Source organism: Falco cherrug, chromosome 5, assembly GCF_023634085.1.
Source record: "Falco cherrug isolate bFalChe1 chromosome 5, bFalChe1.pri, whole genome shotgun sequence".
NCBI classification, from domain to species: Eukaryota; Metazoa; Chordata; class Aves; order Falconiformes; family Falconidae; genus Falco; species Falco cherrug.
Genome location: NC_073701.1, coordinates 51,935,416 through 51,947,551, shown reverse-complemented (window position 1 = coordinate 51,947,551; position 12,136 = coordinate 51,935,416). Strand labels below are relative to the sequence as shown.

The 12,136-nt window shown below is 36.9% G+C and overlaps 1 protein-coding gene across 2 annotated transcripts in view; it reads right to left on the bottom strand.

The window, feature by feature from the left end:
* The window catches only part of ARID2 (AT-rich interaction domain 2), a 105,730-nt gene that overhangs the window by 3,625 nt on the left and 89,969 nt on the right, over window positions 1-12,136 (bottom strand). For both annotated transcript variants that reach the window (XM_005444019.4, XM_055712208.1), the window contains 5 exons: window positions 10,798-10,946; window positions 5,152-5,290; window positions 4,967-5,052; window positions 585-708; window positions 410-501 (listed from right to left, as the gene is read on the bottom strand). In XM_005444019.4, coding sequence (XP_005444076.1) covers window positions 410-501; window positions 585-708; window positions 4,967-5,052; window positions 5,152-5,290; window positions 10,798-10,946 — 590 coding nt within the window. The remainder of the gene's footprint in view (window positions 1-409; window positions 502-584; window positions 709-4,966; window positions 5,053-5,151; window positions 5,291-10,797; window positions 10,947-12,136) is intronic.

Below are 12,136 nucleotides of genomic sequence, written 5' to 3'. Positions count from 1 at the left end.
AGCCTAAGAAAATGTTCCTAAGAGCTCGTTTGCCCTTTTCTCACACTGAGGCAAAAGGGTACTGCCAATGGGAAGCTGCTGGCAGAAGAATTAATTTTCGGAGTCACGCAGTACTGCCTTCAGGAGGAAAAGGGACAGACTCACAGCAAAGTCTTTCTCATCTGTCTCCAAAACATTAACCTGTCAAATTCACCAGACACATTTCAAAAGGCTGGATCACAAATACTGTCACAGGTAAGATGATGGTGAGCATTTATGTAGGGAACTAAACAGTACAGAACTGATAGAGAAACTGTAGTCAATACACTTATTTTTTTTAAAGGACAGGTTAAACCTGCCTATTGTTTGGTACTTAAAATAACTGAAACAGCAATGCCCACTGGTATCAGAAGAATTATACAATGCTTACCTGCGACCACATTCTGAATATTTACCAATATTTTTTAATATTAAGGCAGCTGTTAATCGGATGTGTTTAGTTATTGGTCCCTCTTTTTCATCCTACAAAAATAAAGAGAGAAAAAAAGTAAAAGCCCTGTAGTAGCAGGCAACAATTACTATCCAATACTTGAGTCAATACTAACTGTGAAATCTCTGAAGACAAGGTTTCTTGATCCCCTCCTTAATGCCATTAGGGCAGCACTCGGATGATTCACAATGGCCTTCTGTGCTCTGGGAGTAGAGGCAGTACCCCCTGCAGCTGGCTGCCTACATTAATAAAGACAGAATTAATAAAAATAAGCTTTGCACCACTTTCTACAAGATTAACAACTCTGAAAATTTATTTTACAATTCTTTAACCTATCTGAACAGACACACGAAGATCCTTTAATACTTGGTGCTGGTATATGATTAGCCTTTTGTTTCCACAGAGATAAACCTTATTGCAAAGCTTTCCAAAGAGCCATAGGCTTTATTTAATGTGAAAAAACACTTCTCTTGAAGAAGTACTGCTCATCACCCATGACATTTGTGAGGGAAAAGTAATATATTGCACTAATGACATAGGTACGCTTCAGGAAGTGGCTATTTGAAATGACAGGCTTTCACAGGAACTGTGATAGCATCTATGCAAATGTCATCTGAGATTTGGCCACAGAACGTCCTTAAAATATAGCTACTTAAAACTTTATACAGCTCATAGGGACCATTAAACACTAAGACAGTATAAGATACCTATTAACTGCGGTTAGTGAGGAGTAATATAAAAGTAACATGATTTAAGTTATGAACTAAGACATAAAATATCTAATTGTTAAATGAGATCAAACATTTGTAAAACCAATTATCTGCAGCCTTCAGACAGATTAATAAATTCAGTAGCGTATTTCATAAAGCTGGTACAAATAACAAACATAGCAGAAGAAAATTTTCCATTTTCAGTATTAACACTGAAGTCAAAGCTGTATTTCATATAAAACTTTGAAATTAACTCATACGATTAGAGTTTAGAATATATACATATGCATCTTCATGTAATAAGACTTACGATGCATCTCAAAAGATAGTTTTGCACTATCGATGGTGAAAAGTATCAATGCACTTTGGTATATTTAACAATGTTATTACGAAGTCTTTTAATACCCTAGTAGAACCTGATTAGAAGTGCAAGTAGTGCTTACATACAAGGGTAGCATAAAATCAAATGTAAATGTTCCATTTTTTTTTTAAATGAAAGCTCATGAGAGTATTATTTAGGCATCTTTCACTGTAAGTGAATATTTTAAGAACAAAAAGTTGAATTCTCTCTTCAGCGAGACTTTCTTCATAACCTGAAATTCTAACACATGGAAACCTAGTTAAAAATTAGAAAAAGGTTCATACGAGTGGTTTAAAACCACAAAACAGAAAATTAAGAAGTAATAACAGACAGACTCCTCCCTAAAAACGTAGCTCATAATCACACTGTCATCTTCCTCTGAATGGAAATAAGGGTTTGAAAGCCTATACAAAGGAAAGAGAGAAGGGCAGGGGCTAAATTAAGAAACTGCTGGGCAATGAAATATGTTTATAGGAGACTGAGTACCACAGTAAAGGAATTATCATCTTCAATTTTAATTCCTGGAACATTTTTGTTTCCCTTATATTGAGAAGAACATGGATTCATCAATGGAGGCTGTTCTGAATGTCTCTCTTCAACAGCCACCATACTATATTTTAGCCAGTTGAAGTATTGCTGCCTTGATTCTAGAGATACTGAAAAGGGATAACTGCAAGAAATTAGGAAGATGTGAAAAGATTGCCTTCTCTTCTTAATTTTGGAAAAAAAATTGATAGAAGTTACTGAGACATCAGGCAGACTGATTTGTGCCTGTGGGCAACAACCTCCCTCAAGAAACATCTAGATTTCTTGAATTTCTTTAATTATATTATCAGCTTAACTTCAAACCATATCATTCATCTTGTCATTTGAAGTTATCTCCTGCCCCACTCCCACGGTGCATGAAGAATATTTTTGGTAGCTCAGGCTACCACCTTTGCTTCAGTGGCAACAAAGAAAAAAATTCACATGAATCCAAAAAGATTCAAATACAGTCAAACAGTTAATTGCTACTGCTACCTGAGCTTCCAGAATGTAATATTCAGCTACCTCTGAAAACCAGAAGAGGAAGAGTTAATATAATATAACCTTAAAAGCAAAGAAATACAGAACTGAGGTACACAGCCAACTCTGTGATGCAGCTTAACTTTGTCCACCTTCTTCCAGCAAGAGCCATTACAGATTTTTTCAAGTATGTATGTTGTTATGATAGACAGAAACGATGATTAGGAGAATGGGTTCTTGTATGTTACACTGTGTGCCACAGATTTTACTTCCAGCACCAGTAACACTGTCTGCACTCTCTGAGGCAGGTGTGGTTTTACTAAATGGCAAGGGATTAATCAGGAAAGTTAGCCTAATTAATGCCTAAAACTTGATAGCTTAACACATGCTTCATCTCAGCACCAGTTTTTTAAGTTCTTTCAGCTTTATGCAAGAGTTTAGTCATATGGACTATCAGTGGTATGCTGATATATCTGACAAGTTTCTGAGACTCAACAAAAAGTAAATTAAGCCAACACCTTGTAAATCAGCTTTCAGACACGACCATGTAAGCCAGCTTGAGGTGACCTGTTGGAGCAAGCTTAGGGTTTCATTTGACAAGTCACTGATTCTGGAAAGCAAATTATCAAGTCTCATTTTCCTCATGTAGCTAGATGATCTTTTCAGTTGTGCAAACATAACCCACATAATCTTACAGCACTGCCACAGAGTTACACATTCTGCTTAATCAAAATACTCCCGTTGATTTCTTCTTTGGTAAAAAAAAGAAGTAACAGAATCATGAGAGAAGAGAGTAAAAGTAACAGACAAGGAAGCTCTATCATTTCATGAAACAGCTCAGTGTATTAACTGTTGCGAGTGCTGAAAGAGAAAGGTCTCATCCTTTGATCTTGTTGCAGCTCACCTCTCATACTGGTGTTCAACTGACTAAAGCGTGTACAGTCCACTCACCTGGCAAACCCACTTTTTTGATAATTAGTTTTTTAAAAACAGAATTGATTTACCATACAATCAGACAAAAACTAAAACTAGTTCTCTTACTATAAGCAGTGCACAGCCACAAGAAGAACAGATGGCAGGGTCAAAACATCCTACTTTGAGTAGTGGATTGCTCTTATTTCAACTTGTATTCCGAAATCACATCCTTACTACCTTGTGATATCATAGTCTCAATATTTCAGCATAGAAAGCCCTACTTTCTGAATGTGATCTAATAAGGGAATTCTGCCTTAGAAGAGGGAATGTGTGAATTTTTTTTCTAATATGAGTACCTGTGCCAATTTTAAAGCAGCCTGTGAGGACACATAGCTATGGGATGTGTTATCTGTGTGATGGAACATTTTTGTAAAGGCAGAGTTGGGATCACCTCATGCTAGTACATGGTATCAGCCCTATGCTTCCCACTTACCACGTATTTAAACTACATTACCATCATTCCTCATTTTGTGGTTTTCAGAGGTCTGAATGTTGCTCAGCGTAATGAAACAAGGCACCATAAAGCAATTATAAGTGTATGTTAAGAAGAAGTTTATCTTAAAAAAATAAAAGGACTGCCAAACCAGATTTCTCAGATTTCATATCCAGCTTCTCTGCTGCCTCCAGCAGCTTGGTAGTAATTTAACTAGCCACGGAACAGACTGCAAAAACCTGCCTGGGACCACTGACGATGTCTTTAGCTTACAACAGACACTCCAGTTAGTTACTAACGAAGACCTAGTCTTAATACATTTATACAAGTAACTGAACACTGAATAACTCCAACATTAACATAACCATCCCCATAACCCCACAGCAACAGACTTGTGCTCTCCAATATTAATTCCAGATGCCTGAAATAATTTTGGGGAAGAGGAAAGCCAAAGCTGATTCCAGGTGGCAGCATAAAATTAGAAGACTCAGAGGTGCTGCTGTTTATCTTGTTTGATTGTTTAAAAGAAAGTTTGTTACAAGAGACCCTGCACCAATCAGCCCAAATTTAGACTACAAAACTGGAAGGAATACAGTGAGTTACAAGACAATCCATTTCAGCTGCATGAAACAGCTGAACTGTACACAACAAATAACTTTCCATTTGGATTACAAGCACTTTCCTGTTACAACAGAAGTTACAAAATGCTGTCCAGTTGGGTAAAAATCAGGAGAATATGCTGAGAACAATGTTCATCACGGAGTTTTGACCCACATACCTTAAAGAATTGCCTGTTCTTTTTATGGCAACTGTAACCACATCTCCCACGTGAGAATCTATTCCCTCTTTTCCCCATTTCATCTTACTGTAACGGACCTCAAATTTGATCACTGTTATAGACTCTACAGATGGAGAGTTTCACTTATTTAAGCCAATTTACAAATACACAAATTATTCCAGTAATTTCTAGTTCTCTTATTTTCTCTATTGCTAATGAGGCTCAGGTCTCTTACTTATTGGGAGGCTTCTGATTTCCTGCTTGTCCAGGTTCATCTTGCTTTAATCCTGCAAGTAAAGCATCTCTAGAACAGTGCTTATCCTGTTTGGGGAAAAGAGAACAACAGTGAGAAAGGTGTGTGAAATTTTATCATGGAATACCTACTATTTTCTGAAGTAATATGTGAAAGAAAATCTGCACCTGTAAATGGGTAATGAAGGAAAACCTCTGCCGCTGGAAAGGTTCACATCCCTCCCATAAGCACTGTCCTGGGTAGACATCTTTTCCTCCATGTTCAGTTGCTGCATGATAGAAAACCTGTGATGGTGTCTGAAACCACCTACAAAAAGATGGGGAGGGGAGCTTAAGGGTTTTTTCCCAGTTGATGGTAAAGTGCAAATATCAGAAGCATAAACCCGTACTGGTTAAACATTTTTACTTTCTAAAACAAGACATGCATTGATAAGTGAAAAGTCATAACATTTTAAAAGGAAAAGCATGTACACATATTACGAGTGAGCTACCAATAAACTGTATTATTATTTTGCCAAATCCGATTGAAATTATCATGGTTCTGTTTTCCTGTTTTTACTTTACCAAAGAAATAATGCATGTTAATTCCAACAAATCCATTCTCTGCAATATAAGCAAAATACAGCAATATACTATAAACAACTAAAAAAGTCAAGCTCTGTGTATTCCTTTTCCTGTTTTCCTTCTTTACTGGCAGTCACACTCAGACCCCATTTAAAACTCTAACTGGGAAAAAAGAGATGCACACCATTCATCCTATTTGCTCTCAATACCGCACACTTACCAAAACTGATGGAATAAGGGATCCATCTAAAATCAGTGATCTTTAGCACCTGAATTCTAAATATTGGGGAAATGGCTAGGTATCACTTCCTGATGTACAGAGAAGTCAAAAAACGTCACTTATGTGACCCTTTATAACATCTTCATTTAAATCTCAATTTTTACGTCCTAGAGTCACAGAATAGTTTTGCCTGGAAGGGACTTCCAAAGATATCTCGTCCAACCCCCCCTGCAATGTGCAGGGACATCTTCAGCTCAATCAGGTTACTCAGAGCCTCATCCAACTTGACCTTGAATGGTTCCAGGGATGGGGCACCTACCACCTCTCTGGGCAACTGTTCCAGTATTTCACTGAATGAAAATTACTTTTCAAAACGTCAAACTAAGCACTTTGTCTGCTTACAGCTCCAAAGCAAATTAAGTGCTTCTGCATCAATAGAAAAGATGAAGTTATCCTATGCCTGGCCCTGTAATACTCTTTTTCTGGATGTTCTATTTGGTAAAAGCAAAGACGTGACATGCCTTACAGTGAGCTCAGCCTGCTAAGAGCTTTCTTCCATTTCAGAAGTGGTAGAAAAGTTACGACTCACTGTGAATGCCACCTCAAAATACTAATGAACCAACAGTCCTTAGATCTGTATTTTCAAACTGTCACATAGTCAAAATTATTTATTTATTGTTATATATATCAGATGGTAATGGAAAATCACTATATTTCAAAAAATATTAAATTAAAATAGTGAATGACTCAAAGAGTTGGGTGGGTTTTTTTAGTCTAGATACACCTTAAAACATATCTCAAGCATTACAAATTGCATCCCTTACTTCAACAGAGAAAAACCAGCCAAAATAAACAAAAGACTTCGCTGCTCAGAATTTATTTCAATACAACTAACCTAGCTCATCAACAACCACTTAAGGCTCAGACAGAAGAGGTCTAGAAACCTAGTTGCTGCCATTTGGGAAGTCATTACCACCAGCTGTCTTCACACACGTGCTGGACAGATGCCACTGGCGCAGCAGTCTTACTGAAGGAGACACATGCAACCACCTCAGCCGCTCTGGTTCACATTGCCAGTATATTAGTTTCAGCTGACCAGCAAAGTCTTTGTGTTAAGGTGTTTGACTGAACTCACTGGGCTGAACAGTGCCAAGAGGGAGATGACCTCCCATCAGAGACTTCAGCAAGCAGCCAGGGATGAAGCAACATCTTAAACCTCCAGCAGTCATTTATGGACAGGTTCACTGCTCTCAGTATATGAATAGCGGATCAGTAGGTGCTTTGGTCCAGCCATCTCCTTCCATGTCCTACTACTCATTTCAATAGCATCCACTAGGCAAACATAGTTGCAATCGATACATAGGCCTAAGCGTACAGACACTGTTACCTGAACCTATAAAGGTGTCAAAGAGCTAATTTCACCCAGAGACAAGTCTTAGTTACAAAATAAATCCTACTGCAATAACCATCTGTAATCCAGTAATCACCTGCACAGGCAATAAATACTACTCTCTTAATCATTTATCCTTTCCACACCAGCCAGCTCTTACTGAAGAGAAGCTGGGAAGGAGAAATACCTGCCTGTTGCTGTTGTTCCAGAAAGCCCGTAGTAGGAAATGGGGGAGAAAAAAAAAAAAAAAAAGTTTTACAACTACATCGGCTCAACAGTGAAAGCTGATGTTTCAGAGGACAAAAACATGTCTTTCCACAATAAAGGGGAAGTCAGTATGTAAACTTAAGCCTGACACAAACATATTTATGAGTAATTCCTGGCACAGATGACAAATTTCATGGCATAAGTGAAACCGAAAATGTAGTTTAAAACATTCTATTCAACATGGCAAGGCTTTATGAAAATAAAGCTATGTCAGCTATGTTGATTCATTCACTGTGTAATACATTCAGTGTTATACTTCAATCACTGATCTAAGAAGATTCAAATTTACTACCATTTTTCCTTACAGAAACAACTAAATATTTTTTTTAAAAAAAAAAGCTTAAGTACTGAGAATATGGTCAGTTCAGTCTAGACTCTTGTTTCCCACTTAATTTCTAAATTATTTTGTTCAGCTGCTGAACAGAACATTAAACTAGTAGCTGACCTGACAGGCAGCAGAGATTCAATCGCATTTCCAATTCACTTTTTAAATACACAGCAATTCAAGAGCAGACATCTCCTGCCTACCCTTGAAACAAAATAGCAGCTTTTAAATTAAGCTGAATATAATTAGTGGTACTTGCAGACAGCTGAACTTCAAAGGAAAACACCTACTTTCTGTTACATCCTCAATGCAAAGTAGCACACTGACTGACACCTTTTAGAGTATTACTTCCACTTCAGATACTAAACCCAAATACATCTGCCACAGGCCAATCACTAAAACTGTTTGCACATTTGGGCCTGACCTGGTTGTGGTCTTCAGGGAGCACTAAATCTGCTGCATTTTATTTCAAAATCTTGGTATAATGTTTCCTAATTCAGCTCTAAACAACAAACCAGCAGAACCCGCACCCACACCATTGGAATGTTGCTGACTGAAGCAGCCAGGTTAGCAGGCAGGAAAAGAACGTACTATTTTATTTATTCATATTTATTCTGATTCCAAATAAAATGTTTTTTAAGGCTTTCACTGCCTTCTGCAATACATCCTGGAAGGCAAACTCAATGCTAAGATGTTGTGAGAATTAAGCTAAAAAACACACATAGAGAAACAGCTGCAAATGACTGTTTCAAATTTGTCTCCAGTCATATCTTGCCGGTTAACTGTGAACACCATGAAAGAAACACTGTTTTGTCATTCTACTATGATGAACCTGCCTGCTTAATACCTGGGCGGGAATTTTGCTGGGGGGGATTGCTACACAATCACGAATGAAACCAAGCAGTGGAGGCAAAGTTCACTTAGACTAACAACCCACTCAAAAGAATCTTGTTTCCTGTTTAAACAACTCAATAAAAACAGCCAAAACCGAGAGCTAGAAATAAAACAGTTACAGTAACAGGTGGTAAGTCCAGATTTTTCTTTTTTTTCTTTATGTCTGTTAGAAGCAGGAAGCCTACAAGAGATTTGATACTCCTGTTTTTAATCAGGCTGTTGAAGAAATATGAATAACAATACACATTAGAGTAAGATGCTAACTTAAAATTTTGGTTCTCTCTTTACCGCAGAGAATGCCGAGTATAATGTTTATCTAAACTGTTTTTAGGCTGGGACTGAAGTAAGTATTTTAACAGCAAGAGAAAACATAAGAACAAGAGCTGTGTGTCACATGGATTACAACCCATGTGCAAAAATCTGAAGGCTTCTGAAAATAATGAAATTTAACCATGAACAAAAATCAGTAAGTAATGACAGGAGAAAGTAAAGCAACAGAAGTATCTTGAAAATAAAACATTGAGATCAACTTGTAAAATATGGGCCCCATAGCCCTTAACTTCAGCCTCTGGAAAACTTACTGGAACAAGATTTTAAGACATAATTACAAAAAACCCGATAGTGTAAGGCAATCATAAGAGTATTGTTTCTCCTCCTGCCCCAAGATATATTCACACCCTAGTTCACATGTGGTATCAGCTTGTTCCATGGTTAGGTGTCACCTCAACTCTACACAACTCATCCTACATAACTTTAGACATAGAAGAAAGTTGGTGACTAACTTATGCTTCAAAACTGTAGTTCAGCAAACTCTCCAAGACGGTATAAATAGGCAAGGCTTCTGCTCAAACCCCCCCCAACTTTTCATTTCCAGCTCAGTACAGCCCACTTTTGTACCAACACAGGAGTTCATGCATTTATTGTGCAGCCAGTAGAGTATGGCTCTATGGTTATAATTATTAGTAAAAAGTAAGTAAAACTTTAATGTATTTCTTGCATAGATAAGTATCACCTACCTAAGAAACAAAAAAGCACTTTTAAGGTGAAAACAGGGCAATGATTTAAAAAGCACCAGATCTCTACAGTACCAGTCAGAGTCCTATTCCTTGTAAGGAATGAAAGAAAAAAATCACAGCTTCAGGGGTCTACAGATTAACTGTCCTTCAGTATTCCTCTAATTCTGTTCAAATGCCTCATTTTCACCATCAGTTGCAAACATTCAAACTTCTCCATTGTTCCATCCCAATTTTCTGAATGTCTACACATCAACTTTCTGCCAAATAAGCTTGTCTTTAGGCTCCCTTTGCTTTGTCTCACCCTTTTTCACGCCCATCCTAAATGGTACGCAATTTTTCTCACTGTTTTCAAAGTGGCTATTTGACAACTACCTTAGTTTCACCAATCCGCACCCTTCATTGAAAACTAAACATACTCACAAACCTATTTTAAAAATTAGTGTCAAGACATATATACTGGTAACTATGGTGGTTATGTTTTTATAAGCCGACATCCAAAGGTCTGCTAGCTTACTCCTCTCTCGTCCAAGGACCACAACGACAAATCAAAAAAAAATATCTAATCATTGCTGTCTAGTCTTAAGGCTAAGTTAATTTTTATTTCCTTTTGTGACAATGGAGTCCTGTGGCACACAAATGGTGTCATAATTACTAAAATTAATCATAATTTAAATAAGACTTTGACCAAGACACACAAGTACAACACCCTGCCCTTGCAAAACTGGAAACACAAGAAAGATTAAAAGCTGAAAACATAAGAAAACATTGAGACACGATTTGTAACTGGAATACAGTTAACTATTTGCAACACAGAGAACGAGCTTCAGGGCTAGGATTTTTTTTTTCTTTTCAACTTAACTACATGACAATATTTTATTACTGAAAAATCAATATATTACAAGAAAGCCACATACTCCTCATGTTATGCTCTGATGTATAACTGAGAGCAGTTAAATGTCTTGCACTCCCCCATCTCAGCTTCAGCTTCCTCAACACTTTTTTTCACTTTTTCTTTTCCCCACTGACAAAGTATAACATAACTTAAGGAAACAGAATGGATAGAACTTTAAAATCACCTTCTATATACAAGCATCTGTTACATATTAGTAAAAAGTAGTTAAATAAAGGAGCCATTTACTTTTTACAAGATTGCCACAGACACATGAAGTTCTGTCCAGGTTTTTTCATTTGCTCTGCATGCTGACTTGCTGCAGTGTATGAAGGCGGCTGCAAATTGATCTGCTGGCCCTGTACTTGCACTGTTGGTATCGACGTTGCAGGTGTGCTCTGTAGAAGAAGTTAAACCACAGTTTAAAACAGGGCTTATTTCCAGGATACACATACACTTTACTGTTTGTTTAAAAAACTTTTGTTTTAAACTTTACCACAAGTTTTCAGATTTTAACACTTTAAACTCTGAATAAGTGTTAACAGACACAGTAACTTGAAGGACATACAACCTTCACACCATAGTATTTATGCAGGAGTTTCTAATATTCAAATTACTAAACCTTATGCCCAAAATTAAATACAGAATTATGACTGCAAAGGAATTTCTCAGGGACACTAGTGAAGCAAAGGTTAACACTGTTTTGCAAAGGCTTTATTTGTTCTTAAGAAAAGACAAAACCATGCAAGCTCAAGGGGTTGCAGTATCATCAGTACAGGGAGTAGTTTGCTTTCCTATATAAATGTCGGAGAAAATACTGCTAGAAGAAGTGAAATGAGCATTGATACATCTAAAACTGCTTTATGCCCTTTGATGAAATGGTTTTTATGTGCTGCATCTGTGGAATTCTTGAACTGCTGCATTAGTACATATCAGCCTGTATTACAGTGTGTAAGAAAAAGTAAATTGAACAATGCTTAAGAAACACTATTGAAGACCAGCAGGCTCAAACCATGACACACCATTTTCTCTTATAAAACTTGGCAAATTATATAATTCTTCAAGCTCTTGTAAAACCAGCCGGCTCATGTACCTTTAAATAGAACATGACATGCCCAGAATGCCTAAACATGCCATACAACTCTTATGCAGTGAAATATAAACATTTCAGAAAGGAAAAGGATGTTCCCCTTGCTCCCTTGCAGTATTACAAGAACTTATTTTATGATAATTTGTATTTGCTGTTAAAAGTGACCTAAAAAAAATAAAACCAAAGCCAAAATATGTCGTCGTTTGTTTTTAGTTTGGTTTTTTTTTTTCCCTGAACAACAGATACCAAACACTGGACTTCCTATTTCAGAAGAGTGTTTGTCAGAATACTGTTTCTCTTTTTTCCTGGAAGGCTCTGGCCAACAAAACATTTATGAAGATTATGACCATAAAAAAAACCTTAAGCTTTTGAGTATTATCTAGGAATGAAGTCCTAACATTCCTTTTCTAACAGTTGGGAAGAAAAGAATGTAACACATTTTAAAAAGACCAAACAAAACTACTTTCAAGTCTGTGTTTAAGAATATTATAAAAGCAG